Raw genomic sequence first — 20,610 nt, forward strand, 5'->3', positions numbered from 1 at the left:
TGGAAACAGTCGCTCAACACAATAGTGTCCCTTTTCATAGAGGAGGAAAATGGAAGAGACTGAGGCTGCAGAGCCCTGTAGAAGGGCCACGATTTTCACCAGCCTCAAGCGGCCATTGGGGAGGGTGGTAGTCCACATTTGGAGATCACCATTTGGGCTACCCTTGCTTTGCACACTTACTCGTGAGTAAATCCCACTGAATCCAAGGGGCCGTCCTTCTGAAGAGACACACATAGAATTGCACTATGAGCTCCCATGTTTCTTATAGTCCTTTCCAGCTCTCTAGAGCAGTTGGTTCTCTTCTTCCTCTTTGCCCCAATTTCAGAAGGTCTGCTATTCCATACCTCGTCAAAATCAGCACAGTGGGAGAAGAAACAGGGACTGCACTGACAGCATATAGTTTATTAAACTATGGAATTTGCTCCCCCAGGAGGCCCCCAACTTGGATGGCTTTCAAGGAGGATTAGGCAGGTTCATGGAGGAGGAAAGGGCTATCAAAGGCTACCAGCCAGGATGTCTGTGCTCAGTTTCACCTGTCAGAATCAGTGATGCTTCTGAATACCAGTTGCTAGAAGCCACAGGAGGGAGAGGGCTCTTGTGCACGGGTTCTGCTAGCGGGTTTCCCGCTGGGGCATCTGGTTGGCCGCCGAGAACACAGGATGCTGGACCAGATGGGCCCACTTGGGCCTGATCCAGCTGAGGGCTCCTCTTCTGCTTTTTGTCCCCTCGCTCCACCTTTCCAGCTCATTGGGCAGCCTTGCAGGCTGTGTGACCCCCTGTGTCCTCTTCCCTTGGGCTCTGGCTGTGTGCTAGGAGGGCCTGTGCAGAGCACAGGCTGCAAAAATTTGCCAACTGCCATCTCATCTCTCTCCCTTTGCTCCTCTGCCAGGTGGCTACATGCAGCCTGGGGCCCGCGAGAACATTGCCTACCTCACACACACAGAGCGCCGGAAGGACTTCCAGTATGAGGCGATGCAGGAGCGCCGGGAGGCTGAGAACATGGCGCAGCGCGGGATCGGCATGGCCGCAGGCTCTGTGCCCATGAATTTCAAGGACCTCATCCAGACCAAGGCGGAGGAGCACAACATCGTCTTCATGCCAGTCATTGGAAAACGGCATGAAGGGAAGCAGCTCTACACTTTTGGCCGCATCGTCATCTACATTGACCGGGGTGTGGTCTTTGTGCAGGGGGAGAAGACCTGGGTCCCCACCTCCCTGCAGAGCCTCATCGACATGGCAAAGTGAGAACAAGGTGCTGGGACTCAGGGGGCACAGCACTGCCATGCAGGCTGCCTTGCCTCATTCACTGGGGACCGGGAGGTGCAGGAAGGCAGTCCCTGAGTGGGAGCTGCCCCAGTGCGTGTGGGTTGAGGGCTATGCTGAAACTCTCCTGCCAGGCTGCAGAAAGACCAGTGCAAACCAAGTGCATCTAATGTTGCAAGGTGTCTAGCCCCCTGTATCTAGGGCTGGGGGCCAGGTACCATAACCACTAAATCTGATTGGAAGCACCTCCACCCTTTGCCCAGCCTTAGTCCACCTGAGCTTCCAATCAGTGCATCTAGAAAATGCTGACGCCCTGAATAAAAATGTCAACTTTTTTTTTTTGAGCTCTGTTTTGAGATGCAGCAGCTAGAGTGAGACAGTAGTTCCAAGTGTGAGATCACAGCACTGTTGGTGCAGTTTGACCTGGCAGGAGTCAGGGCTTGCTCACAATGTTGAACAGGGGAGGAGGTAACTGGCAATAAGAAATGACCACAAAAGTTCAATGTGTGTTGCTTTTAATTAAAAACATTATTAGAAATACAAGGTTTGTGGAGAAATTTGGTTTTCTGAGAAGTTGCTGCCTTAATTGTGAAGCAGCAGCTGGGAGTGTGAATGGCTCTCCCCCTTAATGAGGGAGCCCAGTCCTACTGGGCAGCTTGCCTAGCACCACCAGATCTCTGCCCCTTTTTCCATCCCATGAGGGAACTCTCATAGGAGGTACCAGACCAGAGTTGAACAGAGATGGTGGTGATGCTTGGTTTGCCCCATTGATCCTCCCAAGCTCTGCTGCTCAGTGAACAAGCGAGAGAGAGACAAGGAGAGCTTTGGCATCTTGTGCATGCTGCGCATGCCTCATTTGTCCCATGGAGATGCCATAGAGCAACACACAAAGACAGTGTGGCTAGTCATCTGCTTTCGGGTGGGGTGTGTGTGTGACATTAACATGAACATGAACTCTTTGCAACACCAGAAGTAACTCAAGCCCCTCTCCAAAGAAGGAAACCCAAACCCAGCCCTGCACCTCCAGTCCATAGCCTCTGGAATTGAATTTCATTTCTTGTTTCTGATGATCTCTGGCTGATCCTCATCTGGGTAAACTGGCTCCTCCTGAAGCTTCCAGATCTCTGGGGGAAGGTCCCTCAGTTTCTCCAGAGGAAAGCAGTGGACAGAGGTGTCGTTAAATATGTCCAAGTATTGAGGGTGAGAAGGAAGGGCTTCTTCATCTGTTGCTATTAAAACCTAGAAATGGTCAAGCACAGCAAAGAGGCAGTTAATGGGGGCGACTTGGCTGCTGAACTGGCCCTTGAGAAAGGAGGAGAGCAACAGGCTCAGATCCACAGCTAGCCACGTGCCACATTTATGAAAGCCCCTGCAGCAGATATTTTGACTCCTCAGAATTCATCCCCTATGGCTGGGGAACCTGTGGTCCTCTGTTGTCATCACCTGACATATCCCTCCAGGATGGAAATTGGAAATCCAGTCTGAGGGGTGACGGGTCCTTAGCTTTTCCATTACCTATCTTAACCACTGATCTCAGTATTTGTGTGACATGCTTTCAAGTTTTACAGTGCCCAATAAGACTAAAATGGATGTGCAGATTCCAAAGCCAGCTCACATCAAAGGCTACCCAAGCAATCCAGCAGGTTCCGTGTCTGCTGGGTGCAGAGCAGCTCCACTCTTGTGTAAGAGCTCTGCTGCGCCCTGACCCACCAGATGCCTGTTTTCCACTGAGTGGGGCTTGACAGAAGGGCAGCCTCAGTCAGCTTGTTTTATGAGGGAGTTAGAGAGTTGCCTTTGAAGCTGGGTGCTCAGCTCTTGGAAGACTTTTATAAGCCCAGCAAAAGCAAAGCTGCTTAGAACACAGCCAAGTGGGAATAAGGGAGAAGAGTTGGTAAGCGTGGATCCCCCCCCCCCCGTTAGGAGCTGACGCATTAAGGGCTTCTGCTGGATGGGGAACAGTCGCTGTTATTCAAGCAACAAAGCCGTACCTTTGCAATGTAATTGTAGTCCTTTTGAAATATCCTGCTCAGCACCCTAGGAGCAAAGGGCATTAGAAATCATTGGCAGTTGCAACAAAGGCAACACCACGGCCTACTAAGCAGAGGGTGCTGCTAAGCTAAGAACATCCAAAGGGTTTGTGGGTCTGGCCAACAGCTCATCTAATCCAGCATCCTGTTCCCACAGGGACCAGCTACATGTCTGTGGGAAACTTGCAAGCCAGTTGAGCATAAGAGCGCTCTCCCTCTTGTGGGGAGAAGCAGCCCTCCCTCCAACTGCGGAGGCAGAGCAAAGCCTTCCCCATTCTGTGTGTGGTTAAATGCCTTCAGAGACTACCATACTTGCAAAAATTCTTAGGAAATCACTGCAAAAAGGAGTTGAATTTTCAAAACCCAGATTTTCGTGGGAAGACAAGTGGAAAATGCCAATTCTGTTCTTGTATAGACACTGGGCAGCAGCAGCAGCCAAGAGGCCCAGCCCTGCCTGCTCTTGGGCTGGGTGATGCAGAAGGGCTCCCTACCTGTCTTCAATGCCCTTGAAGCTGTTCCCTATGATGACTGTTTTGGAAAGTGCCTCTATAGACCAGTTGCTCCAGAGCAGGTTGTTATAGAGAGCTTTTCCGCAGTGGACCATGTAGAAGATGGTAGGATTGTGGATGCAGCGTTTTCCCTCCTGGATGCAAGGAAGAGGGGTGTTATCCTGCAAGAACTGCAACCAACCCCCACCCCACAAGAGCTAAAGGAGTTACACAGCTGTGAATTTTTGGTATCAATCATTTTGAGAAAGGCTACAGTCCTCAGCTGTGTGTTTTGATCCCTGGGCACGTTTCTCCCTGAGTTCGTGCTCCTCTCTTCCTGGAGCTCACCTCATTCTCCAGGAGCACCGTGAGCCCAAGATGGGCAAGGACTTTGATTTCCAGCGTGGAAAAGACAGGGTCAAATATGTAACACAGATCTTCAGGGATCTGCAAGGGGAGAGAGGGAATGTTGCCTGTGTGCTTCTGGCGAGCTTTGCTCCCAAGTCCGCCACAGCTGTGACCCTCACCTTCAGCTCCTCAAGCAGCAGCAGGAGGAAGGCCAGCTGGTATCGCGCTTGAACGCAAGAGGAGAAGTTCCCAATGCCATAACACACACACTGCAAGTCCTGGGCTCTGCTGCGGCTGGGCTCCTCCTGCAGCTGGGAGCTGGGCTCAAGAACTGACTCAGCTGGTGGTGTGAGCTGCAGCTTCTCAAAGGCAGAGAGGGCTTTCTCCACGGAAGGTCTGGTTGCCCCCTTCCCTGCTGCTGAGTGTTTGGGGAGGGATTTTAAGATGGTTCCTGAGCAATGAAAGGGTGCAATATAGACTAATGCCACTTCAGCCATGACTGCATCTTGCCTCCCCACCACCTTCACCCCTGGATAGATTTGCTTACAAACAGGCACAAATCCAAGGCTGTAGCTACAAAATAAAAATCCAAGGTCTCTCTTGAGATGCAAGACTTACCGAGGCTTGAATCCCAGAATTCTGAGCTCTGCAGTTCTGAACTGTCACAGAAAGGCAGGGAGAAGAGGAAGAAGATATGTTACAGAAGGTGGGATTTAGGGCTGGAAGGATCTTGTGGGATCAGCAGGCTGGACTAGCTGGACCCTTGGTCTGATCCAGTAAGCCTCTTTATGATGGTTTTGAGGATACTAGCAGAGACTTATCAGGATTTAATCCCAGAACCTGATTTAAATGCAAGTGGATATGTGAAGTAATAAGGGAGCAGCATCCTTGAGCATACACAGAGTTCCCTGTTGGCCAACTGCTGCCAAATTGCCAACCCACACGTAACTTAGAAGTGTTAAGTTGCTACTAGACAAATTTTTATTTATATATATATATATATTTCTACTGCAAATTAGAACCGTTTACAGACCAGTTCTGCAGCTAGATTGGACTACAGTTCCCATCAGCTGCAGCTATCACAGCTGTGATGCTGCGGGTGATGGAAAGACAATAATGCTGGCTGAGGATAATGTGAATTGCAGTCCAAAACATCTGAGGGAACCAGCTCCACGAAGACCGACAGACCAAGGCGTCATTTCCAACAGCAGCCAGTCAGATACTTCAAGGAGGCCCCTTCACAGCTATGAGCCTTTGGGAAGCTTAGAAGCAGAGCAGGAATGCGGCCCATTTTCCTTGGGATTTGCCCTGCAGCAGCTGGTAGTCTGCCCTGTCCAGGGGGAACCTCAGGCCCGCCTTGAAGCTGCATGTGGCTCTCTTGGCAAGCCGGGGCCGCCCCCTCCCCCGCGGGCGAAAATGCCCCGATTGCCCTCCTGCTGGGCTCTCCGACTCTGGCTGGAGTACCGTCTCGGAAGTCCCAAGTCACGCCCACTGGCCCCGCCCGCTCCTGGCATGTGGCCCCCGAAAGCTCGCCCACGACGCAGCGCGCCCCCCTGCTCCCCCGAGAAGGGTTTCCCCCGGAAGCCTCCCGGCGGCCCGCGCGTGATTTGCCTCCCGCAGCTGCCCCTCGGGGTAGACTGCCCCTGCCCAAGGAGGATCCACGGCCCCTCACCACGCCTCCCGCAGCCGCCGCCTCTGCCTTTCTCCCGCGTCCTCGGGGCTCTCGGCCTCTCCGCCGCCCCGCTCCTCTCTCCGCCGCCGGCGCCGCCGCCTCCTGCTCCCTCCCGGGGCGTCCCAGCCTTCGCCCGCTCGGCAGCGCTCCATGCAAAGCCAGGGGCAAGCGCGATTCCACCAGGAGAGTCCCTCCGCGGCACCCGTAGAGACCATAGAGGAAAGGCGCGTGGCAGACACACCACTTCCGTTACCCTCACCCACTCGGCAGCCGCCATATGCGGGGCAGTAGCGACGCTACGACCGCGACTCCGCAACAAACGGTGCACAATATTGGGCTGGGAGGGCTCAGAGTTGGAGCCCGGGCAGAGGCAGCCCTTGGAGTGTCTCCGAGGGCGCTTCTCTTTGGCCCGTTCATTCCCTTTCTCCTCCGATCCGGTTCGATCGCAAACCGGATGTGTTTATTGCGCATTTCGCCCTAGGCCTCGGTCCGCCCCCTTCTCTGCGCGTCACGTGCGGGTCGGGCCGGTCATGTGACCGTTGAGCGCGTGGCGGTGGAACCCGGAAGAGGCCGGGGCCCCTTGGCTGCTTCTCTCTGTCTCTCAGGTTCGGGAAGTGGGCAGGCCTGGCCTCTGAGCATGGACAGAGCGCCTCTTTCCCCGCGGGGTGGGGGGGCTTCTGCGTTCTGCCGCCTCACACGCCGCCCTCTCCTCGCCGGACTTTAGCCCGAGGGGTCGGCCCGGAGAGGGAGCCCAAGAGCAGAGGGGCCTCGCTCTCTCCCCCACGGCCTGGGGAGCCTCGTTCCTGTCCTTTTCCCCACCTCGGGTCAGGCTGCAGAGGCGCCTCGCCGAGAGAGCCCGAGCCCCGGTGGAGAGTTGGGCTCCCTGGGCTCACCAGTGGAATTGGGGCGCGGCCACTACACGCAAGCAGTTTCTTGGCTGGGTTTCTTCTCGTTTCCTTTTCAAAATCTTGCCCTTCCTTCAAGACACAGTGCCGTGTTCAAGGGGCAGGACCTCACAACAAACCTGCGAGGTAGGCTATCCTCGTCGGATCTTTAAGCCACCCTTGCCTAAGTCCTACTCTGACCCCCTTCAGCACTGCACCATCCTGGCTGTCTTGTTAAAATTGGATGCTCGGCACTTATCAGCTGCTGTGGGTCACATGACTTGGGCAGCAGACTTCATACGTTAATCCAGTTCTTAATTTTAGAGTGAAGGAAGCCACGCCTGGAGCAGGAATCACAAGACATTCCACACACACGCACACACACAGAGCTTCAAAGAATCTTGGTTTGGAAGCTTCAGCTAAAACGTTCTTCAGTCCCCAAACTGGCATCCAAATGGCTGCTGAGATGCTAAATAAGGTCTCTGTTGTTTCTCTTGTCCTGTCTGACTGAGCATCCATATTTGGTGAATGTGCTTGGCATGAAAATGAGGCTGAGGGGGACCTGTTGGCATCAGCATCTGTAAGAAAGCCCCCCCAGCCACCCATTGGGGGGATTTGGCCATCCCTATTCAGAACCCACTCAGGACCTAAGTATGTGATGGGTTCTTGGAGCAATCAACCACTGTCTGGAATATGAATCTAGTCCTCTTCTACCTTTTTCTGATGAGAAGCTCTTTGTGAAGATAATGAGATGTGGTGAAGAGAATCTGAGTTAAATGGCGGACTGTGTGCAGTCTGATCCAACCTCCAGGGCCTGGTAAGTACCATTACAGCATCCTAGGGGCTGCTTCCTACAATCTTTCTCTTTAAAAAACAAACAAACAAACAAACAATTGAAACTCCAACGTTGAGCAAATGAGAGTGAGAGTTTCAAGAAGGACACAATTCCTGTGTTTCTTTACACAGTGCATACTTAAACTGTGGAGTGTGCTACCACAAGATGTGATGGCCTCCAATATCAAATTCATGGAGGAGAAGGCTATTTGCAGCTACCTGCTGCAGTGATTCTTTGTTATCTCTGACAGCAGAGGGAACATACCCCTGAATACATTTCGGCAGGGAATGGCAGCAGGAGATGACTCTACTGCTCTCCTGTCCTTCTTGTGGGTTTCCCAGGGGCATTTGGCCAGCCATTGTAAGAAATGGGATGCTGGACTGCATGGCTCTTGGGTTATGTTCTTCTTATTTAAATAAGGGTGGGCTGGTTGGTTTCATTTGCTTCGTACTGGGGCAGTGCCCTTCCTTAGTTTCTGTGGCAGCTTCTTTTAGCCTTCTTCAGCCCCTGTGTGTTCCTTTGAGATGCAAGGAGCAGGGAAGTGAAGAGTCTCTGACACACTTGAAACCTTTCTCTTAAGAAGCGTCAAAGTCACCTGGAAAGTCAGTAGCTGTACTTTGAATCTCTTCCCTTCTAAACATGCCTTCAAGAATTACGGAGTACAGTGGTACCTCGGGTTACATATGCTTCTGGTTATGCTTCAGGTTACAGACTCCGCTAACCCAGAAATAGTGCTTCAGGTTAAGAACTTTGCTTCAGGATGAGAACAGAAATTGTGTTCCGGCAGCGCGGCGGCAGCAGGAGGCCCCATTAGCTAAGGTGGTGCTTCAGGTTAAGAACAGTTTCAGGTTAAGAACGGACCTCCGGAACACATTAAGTACTTAACCCAAGGTACCACTGTATAGCTTCCCCACATCACCATGTACGGATCCCCCTTGCCTGGGGAAAAACTAGGTTGCCCTCTGGAGAATATTGACTGCTCCCATGAGGTGATGCATCCTGAACGCCATGGCACTGATGTTTTCCAGGTGGAACTGCTTTTTCCTCTATGACGGCTCAAAGGTGAAGGAAGAAGGAGATCCTACGCAGGCTGGGATCTGCTATTTCAACCCCCGTCAGGTAGGGCTAGCTTATTTCCCCACAAAATCTGCATGCGGAGAATTTTATTTGTTCTCAGTTGGCCCCGTAGCCCTCTCCTCCATCCCTCTGTGCTGGCAAACATTGTACTATTTGCTCCTTGGGGCAGGGACCTAGTAATATCGGGGGTAGAGCTCTGTTCTGATGCAATCTTCTGTCACTCTGTGGTGGTTTTGGCCGTTCATGCTCCAAGCTCGGCAGATCTCCATAGCCTGGGATGTGACAAGGCTAATCCATAGCATAACCATTTTGTGGCTCTTCATTCCCCACATCTCTCAGACTCCTCTGGACCATCAAGAGCTTCTGTGTGGGCAGATAGCTGGCGTGGTTCGCTGCATGGAGGAGATTTCGGGCTCTCCACCTGGCCTCATACGGTTGAGGAAGCTCAAGCTCTCTGTGAAAGTGGATGGAAGCTACATCTGGGTGAGTCAGTGCAAGGCGACACAGGTTGTTGTTGCTCTTCTGGGCACGGGAATAAAGCCCGAGGAAGGAATAAAGCTGGCGTTGGTGAAATCTTCAAAGATGGGTGTGGGTGTGCAGGCAGGCTGCATGATGGCAACCGTTTATATGGGAAGAAGCTGCTAGCCGTGCTAGCTGAATGGAACAGAGGCAGCCTACCTTGGAGTGCCAGTTGCCAGGAGCAGACATGGGAGAGGGCACTGGCCTGCCATCCCTGCTTCTGGGCTTCTTGGAGCTTCTGGGATGTAAGCAACATGTTCATCCAGGTGATTCTCCAGCTCTGTTCTTGTGCTCCTCTATATAACACTGGGAGAACTTTGCTCTGATAGCTGAATGGAAGGCCCATGTTCAGAGGCAGCCTTCCTCCTGAGGGCCACCGATTGCCCTCCCACCTTGCTTGTGGGCTTCTCAGAGGGATGTTCTTGGTTGTCATGGGGGATCTGAGTGCCCTGATTAGATAGGCCTGGCCTGGCTTGGTTCCATGGGACTCACCAAGAGTCTCCCTCCCTCCTCTCTGCTGCAGGTGCTGGGCTGCACTACTGACCTCCCTGACATCAGCTGCATGCGGTTCCTGGAGCAGCTGATGGGACTCTTCTGCTTCTACAATGGGCCTGTTCGCCAGGCTTACATGGTGATTGCTGGTCCAAGGGGGCGGCGGGGCCTTGCTGAGCAGATGCTGCCTTGACTCCCAGCCATTTCCCTCCTGTTTCCTTTTGTGTTCTGACCCTCACATCAGCCTTGAGCCACACCTCTTAGTCTTGCCTTGGCTGACCTTCAGGCTGGCCTGCTCTCTGCAGCCTCCTTGCCCTGCAGATGGGCTTCTGCAGCCTGCTGCACCCTTCCCTCACAGGTGGGCTTCTCTAAGCAAAGGCTTTTGTGTGACTTGAAAGTTATGTGGGTCTCTCAAGGCAATCCAGACCCACCTCTCCTTCCTACCCCCCAAATCCAAGATGCTCAGAGGCTGGCCGTGGGGGGGAAAGCCCTTTGCAAGGGCCTGGGCACATATCCACCTTGACTGCTCCTTTTATTTGTCCTCCAGAACGGAGTCCTGATGTGCAGATCTGCTTCCCGGACTGAAATCTTGAGTCCTCTGGAATCTTAGGGACCTCTTCTCTTCCTTTTTGCTGCCCTGGCTTCTGTTGGACAGTTTCCTGCAGCCCACAAGCAGCCTGTAACTCGCCCACCAGGGATAAACTCTCCGCTGACATGGCCTCTTGTGTCCTTTCCCAGGAACGTGCCCAGGAGGAGCTGGACCAGGCATGGGATCGCTACGTGGAGCACCTGCAGCAAAACACCACTGACCTACACCGGATCTTCAACTCCCTCTGGGCCTTGGACAAAACCAAAGTAACTCCCTGCAGACCTTGCTGCTTCTTTGGGGCTTCTCCCCTCCCCTCCCCTCCCCACAGGGTGTCAGGAAGCCCTGACAGCCTCCTTTGTGCTCCTCTCTCCAGGTGGAGCCTTTGCTCCTGCTGAAAGCGGCTCTCATCCTGCAGACCTGCCAGCGCACCCTCCATGTCCGGGCGGGATGCATTTCTTACCAGGGGCTGTGAGTATCATGACTTGTTGTGTGGACTCTCCTGCACTCTCCCCATTGGAGAAAGGCTGGTGTAGCTCAGTGCTGGAGCACCTGCTCTGCATGTAGAAGGTCCCCAGTTCAGTCCCTATTGGCATCTCCAAGGTGGGCTGGAAAAGACAGTGCACAGCTGAATGGACTACGGACCTGACTTGCTCCAGGTTAAATGAGCCCTTTCAGAAAGCTGAGGACTGGAAGCTTGGCTTTTAAGAGAAGGACTGTAGCTCAGTGCTGGAGCACCTGCTTTGCATCCCCAATAGCACCTGCTGGGAGAGAGACCCCCCTTGCCTAGAACCCTTGAGAGCCACTGCCAGCCAGTGTAGGCAGTACTGAGGAAGGTGAACACAAATAGTCTGACTTTGTCTAAGGCAGCCTCCTGCACTCCAGAGCAAGTGTGTTTGGTGCACATGTTGTTCAGCCCTGCTACTTGCTCTGTACTGTCCTCACATTTGTCCACAGAGGCCACAATCCACATTTTCACCCACTATTTCCTATGTCTGCTTCTATAGACTCACCCCTTGGGCCTCCCAGATGGTGAGATTGACAGGGTGACCAAAGGACTTGCCCTGCATGCAGGGATCTGTCTTGTGGCTGGACCCGGGGAAGGATTGGGCCACACAGCGCACTCCGGGTAAATCAAGCCACGACTGTCTGAATGTTTCTGAGCAGCATTTGCAGCTCTCCCTAGGTTACCGTGCTCAGCTGAGAGCCAGGAGGGAACACAGCATCCAACCTCAGGAAACCAGTGGGACATTCGTGTTAATACTTGCCATCTCTCCTTTCCCCATCCCCGCCCAGGGTTGTCAGCACTCAGCTGCCGCCAGACCTCACTGCCCGAGTTCTGCTGCAGGAGGTGGACGTAGCCTCAGAGGTGAGCTTCAGCTCAGCCAAGGGAGGGAGAAGGGTGGTTCGGTGCTGGCGCAGCACCTGAGAAAAACATGTTGCATGGGTTCCTTACTGTACAAGGGTGGAATCTGAAAGCTAATGTTAAAAGTCAGGTTTCTGGTTCTCATGATTGCTGAAGAAAGTCTAAAAAGGCTTCACTAGATCTTTCTAACCTCTCATGGCCACTCCTTACCCACCACCTGCCTCAAATGTCCAGGTTTTCTCTCGAGGCAACCACAACTCCAAACTCTTCCTGGAAGCAGAAGACACTTTCTAAGTAAAAATCTTACAAAAGGAATTGAGAATAAAACTGCCAGTGTAATGCCATCACCCCAATCCATGGGGCAGCCACATTTGAAGGACTGTGCAGTTTTGATTGCCTCCCCTCAAAAACGATATTGTGGAGTTGGAGGAGGTTCAGAAAAGGGTGGTGAAGGAACCCCCACTGAGGAAAGGTTGCCACGTTTGGGACTTTTTCGTTTAGAGAAAAGGCGAGGAAGAGGTGACCTGACAGAAGTTTATAAAATGATGCCTAGTATGGAGAAAGTGGATGAAGTCAACTCCTCTTTCTCTCATAGCACTAGAACTTGTGGACGTTCAGTGAAGCTGAATGTTAGAAGATACAGGACTGTGGAATTTGCTCCATCAGGAGGCAGGAATGGCCACCAACTGGGATGGCTTTAAAAGAGAGTCAGACAAGTTCATGGAGGAGGAGGAGGAGGAAGAGGAGGAGGAGGAAAGGGCTATCAATGGCTCCCAGCCACAGTGCTCAGCCTGCACAGTTGGAGGTGAATTCCATTTGCTGGAAGCCGCAGGAGGGTAGAGTTGCTCTTGTGCTCAGGTCCTGCTTCCTGGTTTGTGGCTTGCCACAGGCATCTGGCTGGCCACTCTGAGAACTAGACGGGCCTCCTTTGGCCTGATCCAGCAGGCTTTTCTTCTGTCCTTATCTCCAGTCTGGAACCCTTGCCGGCATCTGCCTTGGCTGTTTTATTATCAAGCTCACCCAGTGCCACTCTCTACCTTCCCTTTCAGGGCGAGGCGGGAAATGGGGCTGTGCTGCAGACTCAGGGTAAGTGTCGGGAGGGAGGGGAGAGGCGTGCTGGGCTGGCAGAGGAGGAGACTGCCCTGGTGGGTGGCTGGGTCTGCCAGGGACTGCTTGCATGAGAGACGCACGGAGCCCTCTTGCGTCTCTGGGTGCTGGGCCTTCATGCCCTTTCCTCTGCCCTGCCGCCTGTGTAGGAGTGTAGAAGCTGGAGGTACAACACAGCAAGGGGGAAATGGGCCCCACATATGCTCAGAGGCTGAGCTCTGATGCCTACAACCCATTGCTGGCCTACATCCAGAGGGTGCTCAGGTGGGGGGGGTTGGAAAGGGCTGCATCTTTAGGCAGCAGGCATTGCGCCTCCTCCCATCTTGCAGATTCCTTGGCGCTACTCAGAGAGCTTCCCTCATCCCAGTTCTTCCCAGTCCTGGAGACCTTTGCATTCTCATCCCTCCGCTTTCATGGAGGTCTTGACACATGGCTGGCTCCTAGACCTCCATGCTGCTCACCCTCCCCTCTCCCCAGAGTTTGTGGTTCACAAGGCCCTGCCTTGTTCACACAGTCTGGAGGCTGTTTAACGTAGGGTAGTGATCCCAAGAAAGGAATTTCAGGTGAGCTCAACTCCATTCCCTGGCAGGCTGTTTTGCATTATGCGGGTAAATGATCCTATGGAACAGCAAGGAAGCATTGCTCTCCAGCCCCTGAGAGAACAGCTTGCTACTCTTTGTGGGATCTGCTTAAAAAAGAAAGCATCTCATCTGCAGGAGCATTGTTGATTGTTCCCCCAGTTGGCAAGGCTCACTGGATCGCAACCAGAAACGGATCCTTTAGTGCCATTGGCCCAGACACTCTGCCACTAGAATTTCAGCAGGCACCTTTGGTGCCACTTTTAAACACCTGCTGAAAACTTTTCTATTCTGGTAAGCTTATGCCAGCTATTAACACATATTTCCACAACGGCTACTTGATGTCCATTTTTAACTTTTTGTATGCTTTTACAGTGTTATTTTATGAAATAGTCTATAAATATGTATATAAATAAATACTAATAAAGTGACTCAACAAGATAAAATACCATGCATAAAACAATTAAATTCAGAAAATTTAAAACAATAAATGCGAAAATGCATCAAATGTGCACCCAGTAACATATTAATTGGGTTACCATCTACCCAGCTCTGCTAAAAGATGAGCAGTGCCTCACGGGGCGACTGAATTACCGAAGGCCTGCGTAAAAAAAATGGTCTCATCTTAGCCTGGCACCTAAAGCCTGATGGTGATGATGGCGCCAAGCAGGTTTCCCTGGGAAGAGCATTTCATAAATGGGGCCACCACTGAAAAGGCCCTGGTCACCCTTCACTTGCCTGGTGAGGCTTCTCTGATGAAGAGGAGTGTAGGGTCTGGGCTGGTTCGTATTGGAGACAGACAAAATGATCACTTTGTAGAACAGAATAACTTTTCTTGCAGTAATCTTTGGACCATAGCAGCACAGAGGAATGTGACAAAATTTAAGCCAGAAAACAAAATTTAAATAAACTTATATTGAAAAAGAAAGAAAATAGTGCTCACTACTTAAAATTAGTAATTAGTAAAATTAGTGATTAGGAGTAATAAATTTGAAACAGATTCATAGTAAAGCATAAAATGTATTAAAAACATTTGTCTCATAATACACTTTACTCTTTTAATATGCGTCTCTCATGTTTTCCGCTCTCCAGGGCAGTTTGCGGCAGTGGCGGCTACATGCCTTCCTGCTATGCAGAGCAGCCTTTCCTACCAAGGAGACAACAGTGGCCTGAGCAGGAAACCCAGCTTCCTTTTAGCACCCCAAATTTCATTTTCTTTAAAAGAGGATCAAAATAACAGCCCCTAATATTGTTGTATAACCTGCATTCAAGGATATAATTCCCTAGAACTGCTTTCCCATAAACCCGCCCTCTCTTTTGACCCGCCTTACCATAGAATCTGCCTGATTTCATCATTGAATCAATTTTTTCAGTATGTAATTGTGTGCAAGCCCTTCGATGCTCCAACGTCATGGTTATCAGAAGGTACCCTTTGCACTGGGGCTGCGCTTTATAGGTCCAAACAGTCTACCCAAGACTCGTTCTTCCTTTCCCTAAGAAGTGCTCTGACCCCTTTTGCAGAGCCCCCTTTACCTCCAGGGGTCCGGATCACCCCCGTTTACCTTTTGGATGATGAAGCAACTGCCCTCCGGGACTTCCCTGTGGAGTGGATGATCAGGTAAGACAGGAGCAGCAGCCCCGCCAAGGGCCTCTCGCCAGCCCTGGCTTTGGTTCCCCCTTTCAGACTCTGCATATGTTCCTCCTTTGCACCCTGGATCTGCTATGTGTGATCTGTCAGACAGGGAAGCCGACAGGGAAGCATTGGTGTTTAACACACTTCCATCTTTTTTTGCAAACCCCCTGAACCCCAACAGTATCCATCACTGGGGCTGTGAGTAAAGGCAGGGTATTTTTTGCAAGTTAAGTTTTCCTTGCTAAACTAGGGCTGCCCTGCAGGTCCTAACTTATTTATTTAAGAAAATGTTTATACTGCTTGATTGTAAGTAAACCTCTAAATAGCACAAAGCAAACACACACATCCTCAGCTCCCTTGGAGGGCTTCCCTATTGAAAAGAGATTCAGAGGAGGAAGACCCTGTCTCTCTGATGAAGCCCTGAGTGGGGCTGTTCCACATCCATTCCTTTACAAAAGGAGCATGTAGGTGACTCTGGAATCACTCTGGAGTCCTTGGATCTGGCGAAGGAGCAGAGGGAGTAGAAGGGGGCTTTCCCTGTCCATAAGTGTGAAGAAGGGCTTCCTTTGGTCTGTCCCCAAATCTTCTGCAAGCCACTTTTACTGGGGGATCCTTAGTTGGAGAATTACAGGAGAGAGAGAAGTCTCCCTCTTTCTCTTTCTCTCAGGTCCCAGGGAGGCCCAGGCAGCTGCAAAGATGGCCTGATTTCTGCTGGAGCAACTGGTGGGTCAGGTGGCACCACTTCGGTAAGGATGGTCTTGTATGTCCACCATGTTCGAGGCTTGGTGCTCTCCCTCCTGGCTGAAGAGCACTTTGCACACACCAAAACCTCTGTTGAGGATGTGGTAAGAGACTCCTTTGTTCATCTTACTGCCAAAGGACCCCCGTCCCCGCCTTGAGTGGCTCGGCCTCTGGGGAGTGGCAGCCTGCACCATGGCCTTCCTGCCAGCAGGGGTCCCTTGTCTCTTGCAGGATCCCTGGGGAGGAAGAGGTGGAGAAGCCAAGGGATTGCAAGTCCCATTTTCCATGGCTCTCTGGCAGGGCTGATGGGAGGAGCCTGCACCAAACTAGTGTGGAGCTGGAGAGGGAGGAAACGGGGGACCTGCCTTGCACCTAGTCAGACCACTGGACCATCTCGCTCAGTATCAACTGCTCTGTCAGCTGCTTGCCAGGATTTCAGGCCAGGACATTCCCAGCCGTGCCCCAGAGGTGCTGCCAGGGATTGACCCTGGGAGCTTTTGCTTGCCAGGGGGATGTTCTGAGCTGCAGTCCTTAGCCAGAGTAGGAGCCTCCCTTCCCCCTGAAATGGCTTTCTTATCGCTGTGCTCAAATGGAAAGAGCATGGTCAGAAGAGGTGCTTTCACTACCCCTGCGATGCTGTAGAGCGGCCAGAAGGGATGGAGCCCAGGGACTTTCTGTCACTGAGCGTTGGCCCCCAGACGCCCAAGTGCAGTCGGGTGCGCTCTGCTCTGGGATTCCCAGGTCAGCCTTCTTAGGAGGGCTCTGCAGGGTCCTGGCAGCCACAAGCTGTGCCTTGACCCCAAGGGTGTGCAGGAGGATGTTTTGGGGAGACGAGGCCAATGGGCACGTGGCTGGGGAACCGTGTGGCCCTGCCACGGCTCAGCAAGCACTGTCCTGTGTGAGCTGGCCCTGGCCTGGTTTGGGACTGTTGTGCGCAGGGCAGGTGCCTTCTCCAGGCATAGTGAGCTAATTTTCTCCCTTGGCCTGCAGTATCACAGCAGCCTGGCCTCCCTGAACGGCCTGGAGGTCCACCTGAAGGAGACCCTCCCAAAGGACAGCCTCTCTGCAGCCAAGGTCACCTACGGCTTTGCGCACTATGACGCCGTGCAGAAGGTTCTGGCCAGTAAGTGCTGAGGGGGCAGGGGGGCCTCAGAGAGAGCCTGCTCTGTGGGAGTCAGCGGCCAGGAGCCGTCGAGCTGCTCTTAGGGACTCTTAGGTCCTTCTTGGCTTCCAGCTATCGTGGCAGTATGGAAGGGACAGGGGCAGCAGACCTCTGAATGCTGGAAGCTGTTATTCAGCCCATTTCTGGCCTACATTGCATCGTGGTCCACCTAGTCCTATGCGGCCTAGGACCCACGTACCTACGGGACCACCTCTCCTAGTATGCCCCGTGGAGGACCTTAAGGTCCACAAATGACAACATTTTGGAGGTCCAAAAATGGTCTCAACTAGGGCCAGGGCCTTTTCAGTACTGGCCCCGACTTGGTGGAACGCTCTGTCACAAGAGACTAGGGCCCTGCGGGACTTGACATCTTTCCTCAGGGCCTGCAAGACAGAGCTGTTCCGCTTGGCCTTTGGTTTGGACTCAAGTCTGACCCTTATGTTTCCCTCCCCTTATGGTTTTTATCTATGGGCTACTTTCAAAACGCGGCTGCATTTTAAATTGCATTTTAACCTGTATTTTAAATTGATTCCCAATTATGTTTTTACTGTAATTTTACTGGTGTTAGCCGCCCTGAGCCCGGCTCTGGCTGGGGAGGGCGGGGTATAAATAAAAATTATTATTATTATTGCCGAGGGTTGGATTTCCAGCTCTGCCGTCCTGAGATTCTAACCCCTGGCTCCTCCTTCCTTCATGTTGCAGCCAACTTCCTGCCTGCTAATAGCCCCGCAGACCGTTCCTTCCTGAGGGCAGCCAGCCTGATCCATGCCAATTTCCACCAGCTGCCCACGACTTCAGAAATAATGGTCAGGTAAGGTGGGGAGGCCCCTGTGCGCGTGCAGATGACAGACAGTGCTCCCTTTGAAAAAGCTCCCACCTGGCTTTTCCTCCTGCCTGCGAGCCTCATAAGCACGCAGGGCAGGAATAAGCCCGGGGTGCAGGTGGGCATGCAGAGGGAGCTGCAAGTTGTCTCTGGAACCAGAATGGGATCTGGGCCTCAGAGTAAGGAGCAGCCCTTGGAAGGTTTAGAAGCAGCATCTTTCTCTGGCGGCTGCTCAGGGGCTGTGAGAGCCGCTGGTTGGCTGAGCGCCAGCAGGGCTTATAATTGGCCAGGGAGGAAGGAGGTTTTGCTGTTGGGCCCTGATCACTCAGGCGGAAGCAAGCCGTGACGCTGGCAAGCAGATGGTGGCGTTCCAGCAGGCAGAGTGAGGCAGCTTCCCTCCTGGCTCGAGGGGCCAAGGCTGCATTGGCCGCTTATTTCCATTCCTCATCACCTGCTGCTCTGCACATGTGCTCACCCCCCCCTTTCCTCTCAGCTGAAGGCATGATAACAGCACACCAAAGCCACACCCTGGTCTAACTAGGACAAAGACATTTATGCTGAAAGGAAAGACTGCAAGCTTTGAAAGATTAGCCATGCCCATTAACCAGCCAAATCCCTGCTTGTTCGTCACTTGCGTTGACCAAGCAAGTTGCTCGCTTTTTTCAGTTCTCCTTGAGGCTCCAGTTCATTATGTTTGTGTATTTTCAGCAAAAAGTGGGGTTTTCATTTGCTTGTTGAAGAGGACCCCCCTGCCCCTCCTCCTCTTGCATTCAGCACAGCTGTTAATGTGGCCAAGCCATGGCCAGGCTTGCCTCTGCCACTCCCGACACCCTGCATTGGCTTTCAAGAAGGCCAGCTGAGGCTCTCTTGGAAATCACCAGAGAAATTCATGAGACTTAGAGGCCTTTTGCCTTCCGGCTGTTGTGGAGCTCCCCCTGACCATTGGCCATGCTGGCATCCCCTGCAGAGCACCAGGTTGGGAAAGGCTGATGCCGGCTGCCTGTCCTTGGACTGAGCTTCCACCTTGCAGGGGGGATCCCTAGAAAACCGCCATTTACTGAGCAGTCTCCATATGCAGGCGCATGTCTATCTCTGCAGAGTTACTTCACACAATCTGCATAAAAGTGCTTCTATGGGGATCCCAAGTGAAGCAGACAAGGTGTAACTTCCTTGCCTGAAAGAATGCTGACCAAAAAACAGCTGTCCTCTTTTGTGTTTCCCCTGAAAATCTGCTTATAATTGAATAGTGTCCTTTAAGTGTGTTCCAGAAAATAGAGATGACCTTGTTGGCTTCCAGTTTCCTCCTTGCCTTTTCTCTACACCATATGTGATCTCATGAACCTACATCTCCTCTCTCTTCCCACCACCTGTAAACTAGCAGATTTGGGCTTTCCTCACAGAGAAGTTTCTCTCGTGGAGGAAAGGGCAGCCTATGGCTCCTCGCCACTGTGGCTCTGCTCTGCCTCCCAGTTGGAAGGAGGAATGCTTCTGCCTCCCAGTTGCTGGGGAAGAGGGCTCTGGGCTTGAATCCTTGTTGCAAGAAAGAGGCATCTGGCTGGCTGCTATGGGGATGCTGGGCTGGGGGGGCGGGCATTGGCCTGATCCAGCAGGCTCTTCTCTGGACTTGATCCCTGTTCGCAGCAGCAGAAGCACCGGCACGGGGTCAAGCTTGCATCTCTCCTGCCTTCTAGTCACACCTGTGAAACATGGCTTTCTCACCCCACAGGAACGCCTCTACTGCTGTGTACGCGTGTCGGAGTGCTGTCCAGGAGACCTACTTCCAGCAGGTGGCCTCCCCTCTGCGCAACTCAGGAATGCCCAACCCTCACGACAGCGCCTTTGGCCTGGCCAGCAAGGCGAGGCAGAAGCTGCTCAAGCATGGAGTGAACCTTCTCTAAGACCCAGGAGGCTCCTCCTTGCATGGGCTGCGATCCTCCAGGACTTCTTACAGTGTTACCAGAGTCTTTGTTGTTTCGGTTCCATGAAATGGGTTGAGGGCTGTCAGGACTTCAGAGCCCCACCGTATGGCTGGAAGAAGCCCCCCCTTGGCTCAGTTCCAGCTGGGAGAGCACATGGATGCCCACCCCCTGCTACCCACTCCAAGGGGCAAGATCATAGCTCCCCTGCTTCCCCGGAGAGCTCCTCTGAGGGAACACGTCCCTCCCAAAAGCGTATCATTGGACACTCGTCTATGGACTTTTGCCTGCCTTTGGAGAGCTAGCTTCCCTAGAAAGATTTTTTTTTCCTTGCCCTGCTCATTTTTCCTAATGAGCTTAGTGGGGTGTAGCTTCAAAACCCTTTTTATTGGAGGGCTTTTTCTAAACCAGGCCACCGTCCCCTCTCCAAATTTGATGCCCTCCAGATGTTTCTGTCTTTGCTTTCTATTGAATGCTGTTTGATGCTTTAGATGAGCTCTGAAACCGTGGGGGGAGGCCTGGAGCTTCTCCCCCGGCAACTGACCAGACATTTTTGTTGCTCTGCAGCTAAGCCTCCTGCCATGTGCACCCCCCACCTGCCGGATGCTCAGTGGCTGCCTTTCAGCCTCCTCCCTGGGGCCTGCCTGGCTCTTGCGCACGGGCACATCGACTCCTCCGCCAAAGATGGCCTGCTGCCAATGGCAGCGCACACTCCCCTCGTGATGCTGGCCCACCCTCGTCACGGCTGACAGGGCTTGAGGAGACAGGGACATGGTGCTGATGGGGACCGGCGGGCCCATGCATTCCTCTCCCCCTGCCTTCTGAGGTGGTGGCACCTTTGTACTCCTTCAGGGCAAGTGGGAACAGGTGCACAGCTCTCAGCCAGTTCCGCTTTGCATCAAGTGCCTGGATTGTGTCGCAGATGTTTGCGAAGGAAAAGTGACTGGCTGCCTTCCTTGGGGGGGGTGTTGAGAAGGTCGGAGCTCCTACCCTCTGCTCTGTAAGTCCCCCAGCACAGCAATAAAGTTGCCGCCCAGAAAAGCCCCTCTTGTTCCTGCCCCACTGGCACCCCAGCCCCCCTCGCCTGCCAGAA

General features: G+C 52.8%; 3 protein-coding genes and 1 long non-coding RNA gene across 13 annotated transcripts in view; 2 read left to right on the forward strand and 2 right to left on the reverse strand.

The window, feature by feature from the left end:
- Nucleotides 1-19,321, reverse strand: part of LOC310751466 — a 57,841-nt gene extending 38,520 nt beyond the window's left edge. Inside the window, exon 1 of the long non-coding RNA XR_014542529.1 lies at nt 18,118-19,321. This is a non-coding gene — a long non-coding RNA (uncharacterized lncRNA). The remainder of the gene's footprint in view (nt 1-18,117) is intronic.
- The window catches only part of TFIP11 (tuftelin interacting protein 11), a gene marked incomplete at its 5' end in the record, with an annotated part of 601,324 nt that overhangs the window by 14,146 nt on the left and 566,568 nt on the right, over nt 1-20,610 (forward strand). For 3 of the 5 annotated variants that reach the window (XM_083589958.1, XM_083589959.1, XM_083589960.1), the window contains one exon: nt 890-1,806. In XM_083589958.1, coding sequence (XP_083446084.1) covers nt 890-1,245 — 356 coding nt within the window. In that variant the 3' untranslated portion in view covers nt 1,246-1,806. Of the gene's footprint in view, nt 1-889; nt 1,807-20,610 lie in introns of those variants that run through there. The other 2 variants (XR_014542379.1, XR_014542380.1) reach the window with 1 other exon arrangement.
- SRRD (SRR1 domain containing) lies at nt 1,762-6,075 on the reverse strand (the record flags this gene model as incomplete). Of its 3 annotated transcripts, none has more annotated exons than XM_083590476.1 (7): nt 1,762-2,502; nt 3,252-3,297; nt 3,782-3,933; nt 4,127-4,225; nt 4,306-4,577; nt 4,745-4,780; nt 5,799-6,075. In XM_083590476.1, 7 exons carry the CDS (start codon nt 6,073-6,075, stop codon nt 2,314-2,316), a joined length of 1,071 nt encoding a protein of 356 aa, XP_083446602.1. In that variant the 3' UTR covers nt 1,762-2,313. The 3 variants fall into 3 exon arrangements, with proteins under 3 accessions (XP_083446602.1, XP_083446604.1, XP_083446603.1); XM_083590478.1 differs by having other exon boundaries at nt 4,745-4,785; nt 5,799-5,950; XM_083590477.1 differs by lacking the exon at nt 4,745-4,780.
- Nucleotides 6,315-20,558, forward strand: HPS4 (HPS4 biogenesis of lysosomal organelles complex 3 subunit 2). Of its 4 annotated transcripts, none has more exons than XM_083590331.1 (14): nt 6,315-6,829; nt 7,007-7,499; nt 8,546-8,636; nt 8,934-9,077; nt 9,637-9,744; nt 10,344-10,460; nt 10,568-10,662; nt 11,488-11,560; nt 12,607-12,643; nt 14,764-14,860; nt 15,543-15,720; nt 16,607-16,739; nt 17,481-17,589; nt 19,328-20,558. In XM_083590331.1, exons 2-14 carry the CDS (start codon nt 7,459-7,461, stop codon nt 19,497-19,499), a joined length of 1,395 nt encoding a protein of 464 aa, XP_083446457.1. In that variant the 5' UTR covers nt 6,315-6,829; nt 7,007-7,458; the 3' UTR covers nt 19,500-20,558. The 4 variants fall into 4 exon arrangements, with proteins under 4 accessions (XP_083446457.1, XP_083446460.1, XP_083446459.1 ...); XM_083590333.1 differs by having other exon boundaries at nt 6,387-6,829; nt 15,543-15,621; XM_083590332.1 differs by having other exon boundaries at nt 6,387-6,638; nt 6,671-7,499.

The sequence above is a fragment of the Podarcis filfolensis genome, assembly GCF_964270895.1.
Source record: "Podarcis filfolensis genome assembly, chromosome: 16".
Taxonomy (NCBI): Eukaryota; Metazoa; Chordata; class Lepidosauria; order Squamata; family Lacertidae; genus Podarcis; species Podarcis filfolensis.